Source organism: Dromiciops gliroides, chromosome 3 (assembly GCF_019393635.1).
Source record: "Dromiciops gliroides isolate mDroGli1 chromosome 3, mDroGli1.pri, whole genome shotgun sequence".
Taxonomy (NCBI): domain Eukaryota; kingdom Metazoa; phylum Chordata; class Mammalia; order Microbiotheria; family Microbiotheriidae; genus Dromiciops; species Dromiciops gliroides.
In genome coordinates, this window is record NC_057863.1 from 127,120,530 (window position 1) to 127,141,602 (window position 21,073).

General features: G+C 34.7%; 1 protein-coding gene across 3 annotated transcripts in view; it reads right to left on the reverse strand.

The window, feature by feature from the left end:
* The window catches only part of MYCBP2 (MYC binding protein 2), a 324,065-nt gene that overhangs the window by 157,613 nt on the left and 145,379 nt on the right, over window positions 1-21,073 (reverse strand). For all 3 annotated transcript variants that reach the window (XM_043997409.1, XM_043997408.1, XM_043997407.1), the window contains 12 exons: window positions 20,808-20,925; window positions 18,307-18,511; window positions 16,805-16,958; window positions 13,769-13,944; window positions 12,570-12,695; window positions 12,353-12,480; window positions 11,321-11,412; window positions 6,834-6,968; window positions 6,313-6,396; window positions 3,972-4,068; window positions 1,812-2,004; window positions 908-1,182 (listed from right to left, as the gene is read on the reverse strand). In XM_043997409.1, coding sequence (XP_043853344.1) covers window positions 908-1,182; window positions 1,812-2,004; window positions 3,972-4,068; window positions 6,313-6,396; window positions 6,834-6,968; window positions 11,321-11,412; window positions 12,353-12,480; window positions 12,570-12,695; window positions 13,769-13,944; window positions 16,805-16,958; window positions 18,307-18,511; window positions 20,808-20,925 — 1,783 coding nt within the window. The remainder of the gene's footprint in view (window positions 1-907; window positions 1,183-1,811; window positions 2,005-3,971; window positions 4,069-6,312; window positions 6,397-6,833; window positions 6,969-11,320; window positions 11,413-12,352; window positions 12,481-12,569; window positions 12,696-13,768; window positions 13,945-16,804; window positions 16,959-18,306; window positions 18,512-20,807; window positions 20,926-21,073) is intronic.

The following is a 21,073-nucleotide window of genomic DNA, read 5'->3' on the forward strand; positions in this document are numbered from 1 at the left end:
AATTCTTACAGGCAATCCTTGATATTTGGAAGTTAACCTTGTCCTAACATGGCTATAAGGCAAAATTCTATACTTTAAATCCACTTTTAGCACTAATCTCATGCCTCCCCTACCCTTCTCCAAGGTATCGATATGCTGCATTTAGAAAATGGACAATTCTATGTAATAGGCATGGCAGTGGCAGTAAAGGAATGATTTGTAGCTAGTGAGCTGTTTAGTACTGATCTGTGGAGTACACAAAAAGCCACAAATTTGAAGAGACTTCAATATTTACCCTCCTAGAATTAAGAGATTTAGCAACCCTGGGAATGAGGCCTCTGGCTACTGTGCCACATTGGTACAGGGATTCCTACACTTGAGCAATAAAGACGAATATTTAATAAACTTCCACATTTTACTATTCCAAACGGAAGTTCTTTCCCAGGAGAGCTTGTCTTCTGTTTCTTCATATTCTCCCAGGTGGTTGCCTATGCTTGGAATGACTGAACTCTCCACTTCTGATCCCTAAACCTCTAGCTCCACAGAAGGCTTATCTTACGAACATCCTCCACTCAGAGGCGTCTCCTGATTCCCTTAGTTGTTTGTGCCTTACTTGTAAAATCACCATGTATTTATTTCATGAACACCATGATGGAACCTGTCTAAGAAATAAGAGCTCCTTGAGGGGAGGGATGATCTCGCTTGTGCATTTGTATCCCAGCACCTCATATACATTGCCTGGCACAGAGCAGTCACTTAATAAACCTGTGTGGTATGACTGGTATCAGTCTACATCAAAAATACCAAACATGCGAATCTGAAATCTTGTCAGGGGCCATAATCCAGACCACTTTTGTGTTCTACCTCTTCTAAACATACAATGTAAAATGGGAGAACTTCTACCAGCGTACTGTGCTACTAAACATACCTGATCCAAGCAATTCAGGAGATCGCAAAGACAAGCCCACTGCAGGGCAGGGGTGGGGTAGAAAGAATGAAAACAAGCTGTGAAGGTGTTATGGCACTCCTGAAGGACGGCCTCCAGAAGACTCAGTGGCTGACTGAGGTAGCCTTGAGGATCATTATCCAACTTGACCATGCAGTGATCAACTCCTTCAGATAAAATTTTTCGTAGCAAAGTTCTGGTTTTCCCAATACACTCTGCTAATTTACTTGTCTCATCTACAACTGCTTTAGCAGTAGCTATAAAGGAACAAAATGAAGTATAATTATAATAAGAATAGTGAACTAAAAAAAAATCTCTCAAAATGCACAGCATATACTCTCTTGTATACCTAAAATCATAAATATCTATATAGAAACAATGAAACAAGTCACACTTTGGCTGTAGCACAGAATTAAATTCTTTTGCTTATGTTTACCACAAATAAAATATCAGTCACTCAAACTAGTTTTAATATTTAAGTAGAAATACTCAAAATACTTGGGGTGACTATAATAGTTTACCAGGAGATTAAAATCTGAAATGTATTGTTCTGATATGTTTTAGTAGCTACACATAAATGAACTGATTTTAAAATTGTAACAGTTATCCAAAATGAATAGACTTGGCCAATAACACATGTTTACCTAGAGTACTTCATTAGAACCTGACATGTCTTTTTCTTTTAAAAAATGACAAATCAACACTACCAACCACATATGCACACAGGCCTGGGCCTATGTTAATGAATCAGGGCATAATAGTGGGGAAGAAGCCTATTAACTGAAAACAACAATTTCAAATGAAGAAAAATTTTTAACAATTATTAAAATAGTATATTTAAAGTATGCAGATTTTTCCTTGATAAAATTCATATCTATAATCATACCTGACATAGGGTAAATCTCACAGGTATAGACACGTAACAGCCTTAGACAACAAGTACCCACAAAACGCAATCTCTCTAAATCAAGAAGAGTAGCGGTATACTGGAATCCTTTTAATCCCCGAAGTTCTTCTACTCCTAAAACTAAGGTGGTCCAACTCCAATGAAGTATGCTCAACAATGACTCAAAGCATTCCTAGTCCAGAATAGGAAAAATTAAAATGTTATTAGTTCAATGGCTATAATAGACTAAAATACATAATATTTAGGCAAAAGGTTGATAATCAACCTCAGGAGTTTACCTGATAATACATTTTAAAAACCAAAAATTTCAAAGAACTTTTATTTATCAAGTTAAAAGCAGCAGGATTATATAAAAAAGTGAGCAAAAAGTTCAATTATTTAATCATATTAACAAAAGCTCACATCTCTGGAGGCAACATGGCCTAGAAATAGAAAGCTAGGCTCGAGACCAAGAAGACCTTGGTTTAACAGCCATTTCTGACACAAGCTGGTTGTGAGCACCTCTTAGTGCTCTAGGCCAGGACTTCTTCTTCTTATTATTTTTTTGGGGGGCGGGTCATGGGGGTTAAGTGACTTGCCCAGGGTCACACAGCTAGTAAGTGTCAAGTGTCCGAGGCCGGATTTGAACTCAGGTACTCCTGAATCCAGGGCCGGTGCTTTATCCACTGCGCCACCTAGCTGCCCCTAGGCCAGGACTTCTTAAATATTTTCCATTCACAACCCCTTTTCACCCAAGAAATTCTTAAGAAATCCTGGATATATAGGTATATAAAATAAATATACTTACCTTTTACATTTTTGGTTTTGTTTTTTGCACGGCAATGAGGGTTAAGTGACTTGCCCAGGGTCACACAGCTAGTAAGTGTCAAGTGTCTGAGGTCACATTTGAACTCAGGTCCTCCTGAATCCACTGTGCCACCTAGCTGCCCCCTTACCTTTTACTTTTGCCAAATTTTTGTGACACCCCCCAACCCATACACACACACACATACACACACACACACACACACACACACACACACACACATTCAGTTATGTGACTCCATATGGGATTTTGACCCAGAGTTTAAGCAGCTTTGCTCTAGGCAACTCTCCAAATTGCAAAGATGTTGACTTGCATTAGTTTCCTAAACCTAGGGAATTCACTATGCCAAAGAAATCACAGGTCCAGTCCCTATACCTATTTTATTTCTACACAAATATGGATATATCACATAAAAATATCCTTTCCACATCACAACTTTTCCCATCATGGTTTCAATATGTCATGGGTTGGCATAAGAAATTAAATGGGAACTTTCTAGGAGTTTTGCAGAAGCCACAGATGACATGCAAAGGCCAGTAGACAACAAACAGTTTAGAAACTCAGCAATACCACAAATATATGTATAGTATTATATAATATCAACATATTTTACTTTTTAATAAAATAATAATTCAGACTTCTCTGGTATGAAGGGTTTTTTGGTTTGTTTTTTTTTTAACCTTGAAGCACTATATCAGTAGCATTACACAAACCTTCACATAAGAGAAGAAAATGGAGACATAATTGATTGCTATAATGAAGTAACATATATAAGATCTATTCAAACCTTGAAGAGCTATAGAAATGCCAGCCAGAAGCACTAGTAAAAGGAGCAGACAACACAAAGAACAGCAAGCATCACAGGTTGCTATTGTTAATTTATAATTCTATTAGCACAAAAAACAAATGGCTAGCAACACAATTAATAAGAGGCATTATTAAGTTTAGCTCTGTATGGAAATGGCTAATAAAGATCACAGACTATAATGAAATGGATCCAGTTTGCTGTATAACTTATCTTTTTGATCTGAGGAGATAAATCCAGAGAAACTCTCACTCAAATAGAAATCTAGATGCTTAAAAAGTACCACTAGAGACCTTAAACCTGAGTTTGGGAATCTTCATGGCCAAATTAGGCCTATAAATTATAGGTACTCTAAGGCTAAGAACCTTAAGTATGCATTTTCCCAACCTTCTCTATTGACTTTTTAACAACCAACTTTTCGTCTTTGATAAAGCATACTAATATGAACATTTAAATAAAATTAAGGGGTAAAATTTAGAAATGAACTTATTGGCTAGAATCTTCAAAATGGATAATTTATTTGACTTACCGTGGAGACTGTTCTTGCAAAAGATCGCTTTAAAATGTGCACAGGTTCAGTGGTTTGCTGTTTACCTTTTGAAGCACTGCCATCACTAGTTGGGAGCCTGAAGAAAGGTAAATATGCAAAACTGATGTATACAGGAAAATCTAATAAATGGGTACCTATATTTTTTTCTTTTGATATGATGAAATAAAATTTTTTCCATATGTTTTAAATGAATGCTGTGGTAGGTCATTTAAAAGATATTGTGCTATATACTAATTAGAAAAAGACTAGAAAAAAAAGAGACAGAAATATATGCATCCTTCAGTATTCCTGGAATTTTAAGTTGAATGAATAAAGGATTTATGAAGCCCTTACTATGCACAAAGCTCTGGGAATACAAAGAAAAGTCAGACAGTCCCTGTTCTCCAGGAGCTCACATTCTACTGGGGAAGACAACAATATGGAAAGTTTCAGTTGTGAGTCAGATGGAAAGATCCCCTGGTCCTTAGGGTACAGCAGTAAAGCAGATGGTAATGCCTCTTCTTTAATGTCATTTCCACTTATAAAAGACCTAGAGGAAAGGGTTCTGTCATATTAAGTACACGTCTTATGGGATTTATGGGAATTCATTGATAAGAACTACGCAGAATGTTAGAAGGCTGGGAGAAGTTGTAATTTTAAGTACAGGAGGGAATGTACACACATAACATCAATTTGATGTATTGATACATATGCATATGTACATATACACAAATTTCTTTTTTTGGTGGGGGGAGTGGTTGTGGTGAAGCAATTGGGGTTAAGTGATTTGCCCAAAGTCACACAGCTAGTTAAGTGTCAAGTGTCTGAGGCTGGATTTGAATTCAGGTCCTTCTGAATCCAGGGCTGGTGCTCTATCCACTGCGCCACCTAGCTGCCCCCAAATACACAAATTTCTTAAAAACAACTTTTAAGATATATAAATACAAAGTGTGCCCAATATATAATTAGTACTAAAAATACTTGATTTGATTAATGAAATAGATTTCCCATGATATTTCTGAAACTATTTTCTAATTTTTTCTTATTAAAATTATGCTTGAGATAATCCATATGTTTAAATATCTTTAAAGAATTTTCTAAGAATATACATAAAACTGTATTGGGGAACTTGCCCAGATTTGTGATTTAATGGAATGGTGTATTTCTGGGTGTGTAGATTGCTTCCAATGATGCAGATCAGCAACTCAAATACAACTTACAGCTTTAGAGGATGGTCTGGGAGAATTAGAAGGTTAAATAGTCACTAAGCTTATGGGTAGCAAAAGCAAGACGTGAAAACCCAGATATTGTGGATTCTTAAGGGCAGGCCTCTATCCATTATATTATGCTACTTCTCATACAAAAATGTATAAGTGTGTATGAATGCATATATATATATATATATGTATATATATGTGTGTGTGTGTGTGTATATATGTGTACACACACACACACACACACACACACACATATATATATATATAATTTTTTTTCATACCTGTGTGCAAACATCTTATGCTATTTGGCCATTGTGTTGTTTTTTAATTTTAATTAAATATTACAACTTTGTTGATAGTAAGGAAATGCTGAATCTACACCATAAAGTATTTATAAAAAAAGGAATATAAAGCCTAGACCAGATCAATCAGGATCCAAACATAAAGTTTTTTTGTCCTTATTTCACTATGTTTTCTCTTGGATGAACATATTTGGTTGTTATAAACAAAATGTTGGGAAAATTGACAAAATATAGTTTTAATAATGACAAGTACTTAGTAGAAGGCAAATATTATTTAATGGGCAAAAGAATTCAAGATGGTTAACAGTTTAAAATTAATCATCATGATGAGAATAAAATAATAACAGCTAGAATTTATACATATTTTAAGATTTGCAAAATACTGTTCATTTGCAACATGTTAGATCCTCAAAAAACCCTAATGCAGGTACTATTATTAATCTCTTCATTTTACAGATGAGAAACCTGAGGGTCAGAAAGGTTAAGTGACTTGCTCAGGGTCACACAGCTAGCATTTATCTCATGGAGGATTGACTCTGGTCATTCCTGACTCCAAGTCCAGAACTCTATCTACTGAACCACCTAGCTTTCTCTAATGTAAAAAAAACCAACATTGAAACAATAAGACTGAAATACAGAGAAAGTCAATTGAGATAAGTGTTTTTATATACAGGTCTACATTTCTCTTGATATCATAGTAACTTCCCTGAATGCTTAATCAATGACCCAAATAATTTCAATTTTTCATACTTTGTATTCAGAATATTCCTGGTCTATTTACAAGGAGGGGGGAGTCATTTTACATGAAAATATGTACAATACCTGTATAATAACTGAGGTATCTGTCCTGCATTAACATCTGTACCATTGTTTGATTTCTTTGAACTCTTAAATTGAAAAAGAACTCTGAAGAAAAAGAAAAATACAAAAATGAATTTTAAATACCTCATTTATCAAAAAAAATTAACCAATGAAACATATCAGTATGCTTACAAGGGAATTTAAAGTTGATCTTAAAGCTAACTTACTGTTCAAATGTAACAAATTAGCAAAGAGTTCACACTGATTCTTTTTTGTTTTTGGTTTTTTTTTTAGTGAGGCAATTGGGGTTAAGTAACTTGCCCAGGGTCACACAGCTAGTAAGTATTAAGTGTCTGAGGCCGGATTTGATTGAACTCAGGTACTCCTGACTCCAGGGCCGCCGGTGCTCTATCCATTGCGCCATCTAGCTGCCCCCTACACTGATTCTTTTAAAACTTATCTTCATGCCTCACTTTCTTGATGTCAACAATAATCTTAAAGCACATTCTCTAATGAAATAACTAATGATATTTTAGACTTACCCATCATCTGTGGTAATAGAGGCCTGTCCATGAGATCCACAGTCACTGCTAGGTCCTGACACGCGAGCCCATGCGACATACCACCAGCCAGCTTGTAGAAGAACTGGTTCATCGAACATCATGGCATATTTTTCTCTGAGAGAAATAGTCAGACAATGCCAAAATCTATAAATTGCTGCTAACCCTATCTAATAAAAACCCTGTTAAAATGAATGAAAAGCTGCATATCAAATTGAAATTCACAGAATCATAATACTTCAGAGCTGAGAAAGAGCTCGGAGCCATTCAGTCCAAATCATACCTGAATAAGAACCTCTTAAAACATACATAAAAAGAAATCATTCAACTTTGGCTTGAATATTTCTAGTGAAGGAGATTGATTCTCTCTCTCCCCCCAGTCCACTCAATTCTGAAAAAGTTTTCTAGAAAACTATTTCTAGAAAATTTTTTCCTTGCATGAAACCTAAATTTTCCTTTTCTTAGTCCACTTACTGTGCCAGATTCTGCTGTCTGGGGTCAGGTTGAATAAGTTTAATTCTTCCTTCTTGTTCAGTCCCTAAAACACTTGAAGATAGCTATCATACACACCTATACCACTCCCCCACTCCAAAACATTTGCAAGTCTTCTCTTCTGGAAACTCAGTGTTCCCAGTTTCTTCAGTTGATCTCATGATTTAAGCACAAGCAGCATCTCTTCTCTTTGCTAAGGTTAAGCCCTACACATGCATCTTTGATCTCATCCCCTCTCATCCTTCTCTAGAAAAATGCCTCCTTATCATCCCTACTCTAGCTAACTTTCATTCCTGTACTAGCCAATGGTTCTTTCCTTGCTGCCTACAAACATGTCTATGTGTTTCTCATCATTAAAAAAAAAAATCCCATGATATAACCGTCGTTACTAGCTATCATCCTATACACTATACTTCCCTTCCTCTTCTCAGCTAAATTCTTTGAGAGGTCCATCTACCACTGACATTAGGTGCCTCTACTTCACTCATTCATTTTTAGACTTCATGTAATCTGGCTTTTGACCTTCTTCAACTCAAACACCTACCTCCAAAGTTACCAATGAACTCTGCCAAAACAAACAACTTTTTTCTTGATACTTATCCTTCTTGACTTTTCTGAAACCTCTGAAGTTCTAGATAGCCCACTTCTGGATACTCTCTCCTCTCTAGGGTTTCCTAATAACTGTATTATCCTGATACTCCTCCTATCTTCAGAACACTCCTCAGTCTCTGCCTGTTACCTTCAGCCAGGACACTTTCACTATAAGGGTCTTCTCTGGGTCCTCTTCTCCTAGAAGTTCTCAAACTTTCTGGTCTGAGGACCACAAACAATAAGATGCAAACATATGTGGAGTAACACGGAATAATGGATAGAGGCTAGGTCTTAAGAGTCTACCATGTTATATGTATTGATTTTTACCATATTATAAATAAAAACTGCTAATATTAAAAAATATTTATTTAATAATTCATTTAAAAATAACAATACACAAATTCATTACATGTTAACATAAGTTACATTTTCATTAGTGAAAAGTAGCATTGTTTTACATTTTTTTTTTTTGCAGATCTCTTTTTAGATCTCTCTAAATAGAGGACAGCTAGATTCTCATATCTGCTTCTTCATTCAGTCTAGAAACTTAGGTGTCATCCTTGAGTCCTCACTCTCTCTCCCCCACTCCCACATTACTCTGTTGCCAAGGCATGTCACTTTTATCTTCCTAACATGTTTCACTTCCTCTGACAATGCCACTACCCAGGTGCAGGCCCTCATTACTACATGCCTCGATGCTTGTCTGCAGGTAAGTCTCCCTGCCGCAAGTCTCTTACCACTCCATTACATCTTCCATTTTGTCACCAAAGGGATTTTCCTAAAGCACAGCTCTGGCCATGTCACATTTCTAATCAATAAACTCTAGTGGTTCCTTATCAAGGCTAAGATATCAAGCAGAAAACTCTGTCAATGCCCTTCATTTTAAAAAAAATGTTTGTGAGGCAATTGGGGTTAAGTGACTTGCCCAGTCACACAGCTATTAAGTGTCAATGCCCTTCATAACCTCCCTTGCCAGCCTTTCCAGTCTTCTTACACCTGACACCCTCCCCTTCACATAATCTGTGATCCTGTGACACTGGCCTCCTTCCTCTTACCTGAAGATACCCCATTTCCCCACTTGGAAGCATTTTTTAGCTGACCCTCATTCCCTCCTCATTTCCCTTTATTAATTTTCTTCCTTTTCTTCAGATCCTAGCTAAAATCCACCATTTACATACAGTAAGCTTTTCCTAATCTCCATTAATTCTAGTGCTTTTACTCTGTTGACTACTTCAAATGTATGTTGTATAGCTTGTTTGCACAGTTGTTTACATGTTGTCTCTCCCATTAGAGTTATACTTGAGTATACTGTGAGTTATACTTCAGAACAGGGATTTTCTTTTATCTTTCTTTGTATCATCAGCACTTAGCAAAGTTTCTGGCATATAGTAGGTGCTCAATAAATGTTTATTGTTTGAAAAACATTTATTGTGATTTTTTGGTTGTAATATCTGAAGAAAATCAAGCCTCATACAGATATGTAATTAGAAAAGTAAAGAGCTTTTTAATAAGCAAAATGCCTTAGTATGATTATGAAAATAATTTTGATCTCTCAGATGCTCTGAAAGGAGCTGAAAGACCCCTAAGAATGCTCAAACAACACTTTTAAAAACTGTTGCTTTGTACTATCTTGGGTGATCTCCTCATCTCTGTGCAGATGATCCAAGACAATCCCAAAGGACTATTGATGAAACATACTATATCCACCTCTAAAGAAAGAACAAAATTACCAATATGGTAATGTTTTACATAATTACACATTTATAACCTACATCTGATTGCTTACCATCTCAAGTAGCAGGGAGGGGAGGGAAGGAAGAAGGGATAGAATATGGAACTCAAAACTTTAAATAAAAATGTTTATTATTATTTAAAAAAAGAAAACAAATCAACTAATCGTATATCTATCTTAAAAGTTTAAAGGGAGGGGGCAGCTAGGTGGTACAGTGGATAAAGCACTGACCCTGGATTCAGGAGGACCTGAGTTCAAATCCAGCCTCAGAAACTTGACACTTACTAGCTATGTGACCTTGGGCAAGTCACTTAGTTCTCATGGCCCTACCCCCCCCAAAAAAAAGTTTAAAGGGCTTTTTAGTTTCAGTTCAGTTTTTCATGTCATTAATTTTTGTAACTTTCTTGATTTTAAGAGGCCATCTTGGTGTTTAATTATGTTTTTAGATTTTTGGCTTTCTAGATATTTTTGTTGTTTGCTTAATTTATTGATCTGTTGGGGTTTTTTAATATTTTTTTTTGTTTGGTAAAAATATTTAGAGATAAATTATCCCTGAAGTTTTTGGTATGTTATCTCATTGTTCTAATTATACTGATGAAATTATATATTGTATTTATGATTTTTTCTCATAAATTATTTGAAATTAAGTTATATAGTCTTTAATTAATTTTAATCTCTTTTTCAATAGTAATTTATAGAGTACTTTATTGTCTTGCAGACAGTAAAGAATATATTTTACAAAACAAAACATCCTAAACCTTCTTGTGTTGAATAAAATCTATTTGGGAACCAAATGATTCTAGGAGCTCCCTAACAAGTTCTAGGCAGACTTGGTCCCATGGGGCTTGTTTTTTTATCCTAATCTGAAATACTAGAATAATCAAAGAAGCATTCAAAAATGGCTTCTTTAGAGGCTGTGACTAATGGGGAAAAGGGAAAGAAACAAACATTTACTAAGTGTCTACTATGTGTCAGGTACTGTGCCTTACAAATATTATATTTCATCCTTACAAGAATCTTGTAAGGTAAAAGCGATTATAATCTCCATTTTGCAGGTGAGGAAACTAAGGCAGAAAAATTTTAAGTGAACTGTTCAGAATCATACAAAAAATGAGTGTCTGCGGATAGCTTTGACTTCAGGTCTTCCAGGTTCCTAGCTTAGCTTTTTATCCATTGTACCACCTGGACAGAATTATTCAGGCAATTTGGTCGCAGAACAACTCTTTGACCCAAGCTGCTCCAATGGGCTAATTTCTGATGAGGTTAAAAAAAAATTGCATAGGGGATATTCTACGATAGTAAACAAATATATATATATATATATATATATATATATATAACCATCTCTTATATTTATTTAAAAAATAAATACGTACTTCATTTTTTGGAACAAATATAATGTAAAGAAGGGATTCATTTTCATTTACCTTTGTTATGACATTAGCTAAAAGAGAATTTAATTCAATAAATTTTAAAATCTCTATTTCCTTTCTTAAATGTGAATGAAATATATTAAAGACAATTTTAATCCTTCTGTTCAAGCATAAATATTTAGCAGAAACTTAAAGTGATTATAAAGTTATTATGAAGATAGAGCTTATTAATCTAGTTACATAATTTAAAAGTAGTTATAAAGACAATAAAAACCATTTACCTAGCAGCACAGTCATAGGCTAAGACATCAGTCTCTGCAAGAAGGTCACCATCAGTTTCATGATCTCCTCCATCTGGACCCAATTCAAACAACTAAGAGAAGAGAGAAATGTTGACTTTTATCTCATCAGTCACTTGAATTCTGACTTCTGTTATTTATTTGTTGAAAATTCTTAATATGTTAAGTATCATGAAGGTAAAAATCAAATAGAACCTGTTCTTTAGAAGCTTACATTTAAAATGAACAAGGCAACATGTAAAAGCAACAGATATTTAAAAAAAAAGACTGGATTTTTATGATTTTTCAATTTTCAATTTTCTTATATGGATAACTTGAAAGTCCTCATATATGGGTAGGTTTTTATTATTGAACAACAGTATTTGAAGGAGGCAAGGATCCTTTCACAACCAACTCCATGTTGGAGTGTTTCCAAATGAGATAAACTCTAAGGAAATAATTGCATGGCAGAAGCAAAGTGGCTTGACTAAAAAGTAACAGGCAATTGTTCAAAGCATAGTATGGAAAAAGATGGAAATGGGAGTGAGAAAAATGCTTACAAAGAGGCATGAGGGAAGGGGAAGTGAACTAGAGGCTAGGAAAATATTTTCTTGAGCCTATTTGGTAAGGCAGCAAATAGGAAAAGAGGTCACAATGATAATGAAAAATAATTTTAAAATTAAAGTAAAGAAGCTGAACTTAACATAAGAGAGGATTAATTAATGAAAAAAAATATTTGAAAAAGGAAAATAATATGAAAAATGACCTTATTTCTTTGAGTTGTAGAGAGGTACCCACATGTAGGTTGTTTACAAGAAATATTTTTAAAGATTTCTTCAAGTATAAAAGCAGCAAAAGGATAAAGCTGGAAACAAGTAGCTGTAATAACAGACTAAGGAAGTCTTTATAGGCAGTATGGTCAGGAATGCTGCTTTCACAAAAATGTTTTTTCAACACACTTTTACGTGATAGCAGCAACTAGGTCAAAATTCATATTTTTTCAAAACAAAGGAAAAGGATCATCAAATAGATTACCTTTATTTTAGCAGTATATTCTCCTCTACCTCCAAAAAGACCAAGACCACCAAGTAAAATATCAGTATCAGCACTGAAACGAATTGCTTCAACTGAATGAGCAGAGTAACCCCATCCTCCTCCATGACCTAGAGGGCATCAATGATTTAATTGTTTAATGATAATACTTCAAGTTTAAAGGGGAAATTTACTTTTCATGAAACATAAATGTATATACTTTCAAATCTGTTGACCACACTGTAATCCTCCTTGGAGTAAACTTTCATTACCGCTTGAGTCTCTTCCTCTGTACTTGCTACACCCATTTTCAAATCCTGCATGGCTGCCATTGTATCAAGGCAACCTGAAACAAAATGAAGACAATAATATTCAAGCTCTGTAAAATGAAATCTTTAGAAAACCTGGTGCTGTATAACTTAGAACACATCAAGAAAAGTAAAATGTACTAGGTTGTTAGGGGTTAACTAAGCCCCCCTTTTACTGTTTGAGCAGAGCTCACAGACAGAAACCCTCCTTCCAGGAAATATGTGCTGATTCTTAGTTAGCCCTTGATTAAGAGGGCTGTAAACCACAATGATCCTTCCTGGATGCGGATGCATTTGCTGGGCACCAAGGATGATGCATTTGCATAGGCGCCAAGGAAACTTCAAAGGACAGAAACATGCTCCTTATCATAGATAAGGCCTACATGGCCAAAGTCTAGGAACCAATCCCCTCATCCTGCTCTTTTGGTGCCAACTTCACACAAAGACATTCCTTTTGCTCATCTCAGGTATAAAAATGTCAGACTGTCCGAATAAACCTTGCCTTTTGCCTCCACCCGAGTGCATGGGGCCCTTCCAATCCCATCCTATGTCTCTGTGTCTTTTTTTCTTATCATCTTACCTGTAGCAGCGTGGGAACCTGTTCCAGCAGACTATTGGATCTGAAACTGTCACTAGGTGTGTACAAAACTGACCTGTTCAAGTTTCAGTGGTTCAACAGGAGGGTGCTCTGAACAAGTCAAAATCTACTTCTGCTCAAGACAACACAATTAAGGAATTTTCTTAATGCTGACCTATAAGTTAAAATTTGCCTACCTTTCTTCTTTTAAGATAAATTCATTGAAGGTGGTATTCTACAGCTCTTACGATGATATCTAGTAAAATGCTTTTTTTTTTCCTTTGGTTAGGCAATTGGGGTTAAGTGACTTGCCCAGGGTCACACAGCTAGTAAGTGTTAAGTGTCTGAGGTCGCATTTGAACTCAGGTCCTCTTGAATCCAGGGCCAATGCTCTAACCACTGCGTCATCTAGCTGCCCCGTACAATTCTTTTTAACAGAAAAAGAACATAAACTACATATCTCCACATGATCAGAAAATAAAAGAGAACAGCTAAAGAAATTTAACTGAGTGCTAATCACAAATCCCTACCCACCAAGGATGTGCAAAGCTGCATGAGACCTAGTTGTAAGAGCTCTTGATCCTGTAGGCAAAGCAAGTTCAGGGCTCAGTATACTACATCTTGATTGCATATCTGGTGCAGAAGGAAGAAGCCTGGAGTCAGCAACCACAGCATTGTAGCACCACAATTCTCTAGCATTTGGTCGAAATCTGAAAAAACAAAAAACAACAATTAAAGCATTTTGGAAATTGTCTTGCCTACATAAAATACATAAAACATGTAACATATAAAATTTGTAATTTATAAATGAATATGTAACAGGGATGTCATGAGGATTATAATCATGCAATCTGCTTTTCAAACTTCAAAAACTAGATGTTAGCTATGATTATTAATAATAACTTGAAGTTCCGGCCTCAGACACTTAACACTTACTAGCTGTGTGACCCTGGGCAAGTCACTTAACCCCAATTGCCTCACTAAAAAAAAAATAATAATAATAAGTTGAAGCATAGAGAAAATATAATTTGGTGGAAGGCCAAAAAGGGAGCCTGTGGAAGAAACTGTAATGCACTGGCTTAAAAACACTTGTATTGGTTTATATGCTGATTTGTTTTTAAATGGTTGAGAACAGTTTTTGAAGGCTTATGATATAGCAAAAAGAACACAGATTTTTCAGGAGATGTGGGTTCTAGCCTCAGCTGTGCCTATAATTGTGTGACTTTATTAAATCACTTCCCATCCTTCAATCTCAGGTTTTTCATCTGTAAAAATGAAGAAATTAGAGTAGAAAATCTTTCAGGTCTATAAAAAACATTCTGTGTAACTGTGATTCTCATGCCAGCCCTGTTTATATAGAATCCTAGTTATGTATTTCTTTACTAATATGGTGACCTTAAATACCAATTTACCAAAGCACAAATCACCTCCACAACATCAATCACAACTTCTTGTACTGACTGCTGGAATACCACCAGCGACAGGGAACTCACTACTTACTGAGGTAGCCTATTCAATTTTCAGATAGTTCTAGTTTTTTGAAAATTCTTTCTTAAATAGTAACACTGTCTCCCTAGAATTTCCACCAACTGACCCTATTTTTCTTCTAGGGCTAAACCAATATGAATTCTCTTAAAACCTGGTTTGACTGATTAAAGACAATCTCCTCTCCTGAATCTCTTCTTCTACAGGCTCAAGGCCCCTCATTCCTTAAATTAGCAGTTCTCAACATGTGGTCTACAGAGACTATTTCTGAGCGTCTGTGGACACTATTTCTGAGAGTCTACAAGGTCAAAACTATTCTCAAAATAAAGCTAAAATATTTTAATTTCTAATATGATAAATATTGATAGATATGATCCATATAAACAACACCTCTTTATGGTACAGAATTTTTAGGAATATAAAGGGGATATTAAGACCAAAAAGTCTGAGAAAAACTACTATGATCTTCATGATATAATTTTAAGTCACAAAGACCTGAACATAAGTAGTCTACTCAGATGAGCATTATGGCAGGGATCTCATCTACTTTGTTCTGGAATCATACTCCTATTAATGTGGCCTAAGATGGTATTAGCTCTTTTTATGGCAACTAATACTGTTGTCTTATATTGTCCTTCCAGACTCATAAAGTCCTGAGGTATTTTTTGTTTCTACAGGATCTATTTCTAGTGATATTTCTCTCATTCTCTACCTTCTAGGGGTGAATTTTTGTATGTAAGTGCTAAAAAAAAAAAAGAATGTACACCAATCTCTATTTAATTTCCCTGCATTAAACATAACTTTACGTTCTAGCCTATTGAAGATTTTTTAAATGTTTATTTTGTAGCATATGTCTTCATGCAAGTGACTGATAAAAATATGTAAAAGAACAATTTCATGGAGAGAGTCTTGTAGAATTACTCTCATTAGTGAAACCTTGTCTCCAGTCTGACTTACCCAGAGTCACACCGCTAGTCAGTGTCTGAGGCTGGATTTGAATTCGGGTCCCCCTGACTCCTGTGTCAGTACTCTATCCACTGCACTACCTAGCTATCCCTTTTATGGGTCTTTCTAAGAGATTTTGCTTTTACAAAATTATAAGTAAGCTCCTGCATAGCAGTACTCAAATCTCAACATACAATTTTCTAATAGGTTGCTGCAATATCTATTTGATGACAAAAGATCACAATAGGCTTAAGTTATACAAAACTACATACTTTGAACAAGAAAACGAATTACTGAATGCCTAAAAAATATAAATATTATTATTTTAAAAAACAGAATTAAATGCCACAGTTAACTACCAAGTATGATAAAAGATGATAACAGTGGTTTAATGAAAGAAAACAACATTTTAATTGTATTTTATCTTTTCCTATTAAATCTTATCATTGGGGCATCTAGGTGGCACAGTAGATAAAGCACCAGCCCTGGATTCAGGAGGACCTGAGTACAAATCTGGCTTCAGACACTTGACACTTACTGGCTATGTGACCCTGGGTAAGTCATTTAACCCTCATTGCCCCCACAAAAAAAAAAACAAACCAAACCAAAAATAAATTTTATCATTAAATTAATTGAAAATCAAAAGCAATAAATTAATAAATAATAATTTATTAAGTCAACCCCATTCCAGGTGTTAGGAAAACAACATGTGTGCAGACAAGTAAATGCAAGATTTATACAAAAACATAGTGGTTTGGGATGAGGGTACTAAGTGCCTTCAGGAATCAGGAAAAGCCTCCGGAGCAGCTGAGCCTTAAATAGAATAAAGGGCTCCAAGAACCAGGGGTGAGGAGAGAGAATATTTGCTGCCTACAGGATGGACTGTGTATAGACAAGGAAATGGTTGATAGAATCGTGTGAATAGACAATAACTAGGCCATTTTGGAAGGATGATAGAGAGAGGAAAGGATAATCATGTGTAAACAGCCTTGAAGGCAGACTATGAAGGACTTTAAATGCAAATGAGAAGAATTTGCACTTTAAACTTATAACATAAGGGAAAAACTAAAGTTTCTTGAGAAGTAGAATAAAGGTTTTCTAATAAAATGCATATTAAATACAGTGAAGGAAGCAACCTACCTCCAAATAACATCATAAACAGGATCAAGACATACACCAAATCCTTGCAGATCCTCCTGCTCAGAATCATTAAATGTCTTACAACTTCCATCTACTTTATTTATCAGGAGACATTTAAATGGAGGAGGTTCCGATATAGAAGCAGGAATTAAGCCTTGAAAAAGGGGGGGAAATCATCTTAAAGATAATAAATCTAAGACATGTGTCAGTATTCTCAAATAACAAACAGTACTCCAATCAAAACAAAATGAAAAGGCATCCATGACCCATGACTCCTTTCCATATATGTTACTACAAAGGATAGATATATGGCCAAGTTCTTTGGGCCTCCTTGTGTTACATAGAACTTCTCTCATGGGTTCTTTAACATTGTCCTTGGTTGGTCCTCTTTTGATTATTTCTATTTTCTCTCTTATCAATTTCACTGACTAACATGTTCAAACACTGTCCCTGCAAATAACTCAGTTCACTCCAATATTTTCCATGGCTCTTATATCTCATTTGGAACTCTGTCCAACCTCTCCCCTGAAGAGTCTGCCAACATCCCAAATTTAACATATCAAAAATAGTACTTGTCACTCTTTCCCTAACACCTGCCCCTCTTATTATTTCTCCACTTATCTTAATGACACTACAATATTCCCCCCAGGCTTTTATACTCTTAAAACTCAGAATTATCTTTGTGTAGTCTCATTTCCTGACTTACTCTGCTCCCCAAATTCAATCAATTTTGCTTCCTAAATATTTCTCACATTTATCCTTTTCCATTTACCTCTACTGCCACCACTTTTGTTTAAGCTCTAATTAGCTTGTTCTAGTTACTAACTGGTTTCTCCCCTCTCCAATTTATCTCACATATTGTTTTAAAGGTATTTTCTTAATGTACATGTCTACATCATTTCCCTCTACTAGTAGTTCCTTGGTGCCTATGTGATAAAATGCAAGCTATTTATCTTGGCAATAAAGCCCCTACTGGTTTGATATTATGACCATATGAAAATAGATTTTTAATAGTAATAAGACCTGTTAATATTTTACTTAATGCAACTCTAAAAAGGTCAATTAAGCAAATATTTATTCCTTCATGCATATAATTTAAATTATGCACAGAATCCACTTATTCCAACATATAATCTACTTACTACAAGGGAAGTAGTAAGCCAACTTTCAAATAATCTTTCTACAGAGTTTGTTTATGTTTTATCATGCACTGTTATTATGCACTTTAAGTCTGTGTAGGCAAACTTATAGAATACTGTAGTCTTTGGATTTCTCACCCTTTCATTTTTCCATTTTATCTACATCTTAGCAACTTCCTCTCAAGTCCTTCCATCTAAAGAACAGGCAGAGAGGAAAGAGGACAATTTGTCTATAATTTATACTTGTCCTCAGTTCCTTCACTCTCACCCCTACCTTTGAAGTAGAATGTAAAATCTTTTACAGTGTTAAATGGATCATATAAGCCAAGTCCAAACATAATTTTTTTTGGCTCTTTATTTTACCTATTATGTGTCTGCTGGCAAAAATTTCTGATGTAGCAAGTACATGGGAGTTTATAAGTGCTTCATCAATGCGCAAGAAAGTTTGGTCCCCACTTGCTCCAATCCAAGTAGCCTTGCGTCCATATTTTGATCCAATGTTGGGCATAGAAGCAGGTTTAGCATTCCAATAAGGCATATCCAAAATTGGTCTGCCAAGTTGTCCTTTCTAAACAGTTTGGGAGACAGTAACAATAACATTAAGTATAACAAAGCATAACAAGAATACAACCTATAATGTTAACAAGGGGGAAGATGTCAAAATATATGTTACAACATAAAAACAAAACATTATATGTGTATATAAATAAAACAAAATATAACATCCATGATGAAAGAAGTTCTTGATCACGTATATGTACTTTGAATTTCAAGTTTTGATGAAATTTTATATAAAGCTTATTCTTTACTTTTATGAAATCAACCAACAGTCTCTTAAAAATATCTCAAAACTAGACCCAAATGGGAGTAAATCTCAGTGAGACATTTCAAAAATATGCTTCCTAAAAATAACTTGTGTTCAATTATTTGCTCTTGTGGTAAATAATACTGACATTCCAAGATCATTTCGACAAGATGCCATTAGAGGACTGAGAAATAAGTTATGATTATAAAGAAAAAAAGAGATTATGTTATATGAACCCATTAACACATTAAGGACAATATTATTTATAAACTGAAAGCAAAACCTATGAATAGCAGTGGATTAGCAGCAAATATAGGAAAAATAGATTATATAATTTACATTTCTGTATAAAAAAGAATCAATACTTGTTTTAAGCAATTTTTGCTATAAACAAAAAAGGAATGATGGCTAAAAGGTAATCTAAAACAGTTCATTTTCCTTTTATTGTAATCTTTGTTATAGACATCTTCTGTATACTTCACCATTATCCCCCACACCACCACCAGACTGAATTCTTCTCTGTGAGAAAGGACACTTTAAAAAAATCTGATACAGAGAAAAATGCATATAACATTGTGTCCTAGTAGCCTCCCTGCAATTCTTTGCCCTAAGGAAGGATATATGTAACACTGGAAATTTTTTAAAATACCCTATCACCTTTACTTACATATTTTTTCATGTTCACAATTTAGTTATACTTCTATTTTAGGGCTGAAGGAAAAGTAATTTACAAGTATGACATGGAATCAGGGCAAGGGAAAGTTAAAGCTGAAAAAGTATTAAATAATACCTGTCCACATAGCCAAGGACTAGAGTAATGTTAGAGAAGTAGGAAGTTAGCAAGCATGTTTCTTTTCCAACTCAAAATGTTGATTTTTCCCTATCCCTTGCCACTCCCTTACAAAGAAGTCATCACTGTAGTATACATGCAAAATATTGTAATCTCAGCAGAACCGCACAGCAGTAACCTGTCACAAGGTTGGTCAAGCAATGTTATATGGAGTTAATTCCTTGCTGTGTATCCATTGCACCTGTCAAGCTTGAAGGACAAAGGACTAATAGGAGTAAAAGAGCAGTTTGGTCATCTATCCTTGGTTCTCTTCTATTCTATGGGAAAGAATAACAGCCAGGTGTTCAGAAAAGCAGTAAGAAAATTCAATATTTACTCAAATAATGAATACATTTCCATGATATATAACACTATTTTTATATTTTTCAAATTAAATTTAATGTTTATTTTTTAAATTATTGTTTTATTAAATTTTGAGTTCCAAATTCTCAACCTCCCTCTGGCTCCTCCCCCACCCAATGAAAAGGCAAGCATATATAACCCTATTTTTAAAGTGGCAAAAATCTGCATAAAAGTTCACCACTGAGTAAAATGTATATGTTTTTCTTAAGCTAGTAAATTAATTTTCATTCCCTGAATACCAAATGATGGCAAAGATTCAGATTTTGGCTCTAACTCACAAAGTAGATAACATAAACCTGGATAATTGATAATAATTGAAATAATCTCCTTCATTTGGTGATTGTCAAGATGATAAAACAGAGTTAGACAGTTTTGAATAGTTATTTTGGTCCTGACCACAATACAGACTCAGAAGGAGCAGTATCATTATGCAATGTTCTCTTCTGTTCCTTTTGCCAAATTTTTACCCTTAACAGGCAAATTTAAAATGTTTGCAAATGTCTTAAATTTTGGCAAAACCCCCCCAAACTTAAAATATTAATAATATTCCAGCCTTTAATATAATCAGATCTATGTATAAACTTTTTTTCTTAAAAATTATTTTTACAGGTGATAAAATAAGGCATGAAAATACCTTATATTTGAAAGGCTAAAGAGTTTACAGTTTGCCTACAGGGTTGTGAGCTAATAAACATTTTTAACTATAATAACCAATATTGACTCACTGAGGTAGCAATACTTTCACTTAGAAAAACTATTAATATATGTACACAAAACATTTTATTCTTATACCAGATAATGAAGACAGAAATCTAAATAATTTAAAGATTTAATGAATTATTAAAATAAAGTCTGAAAACTCCTTACAGAGAAACTTCCAAATGTGAAGACTTGTCCATCCATTAAAAGTATTGCTGTATGGTTACTGCCTGCAGTGACTTGTGTACTAGGCCCTGGCAAAGCTTGTACTAGAGTAGGACAGCCCCTAAATTTAAAAATAAAGCATAAAAATTTAGAGTTAATTTTTAGTAACATCTAATAAAATTCAGTTTATTAAATTATGAACACAACAAATTATGGAGTAAGAAAAAAAACCATGGCAAAAGTACTATAAACATTTCCAATATTTCTAA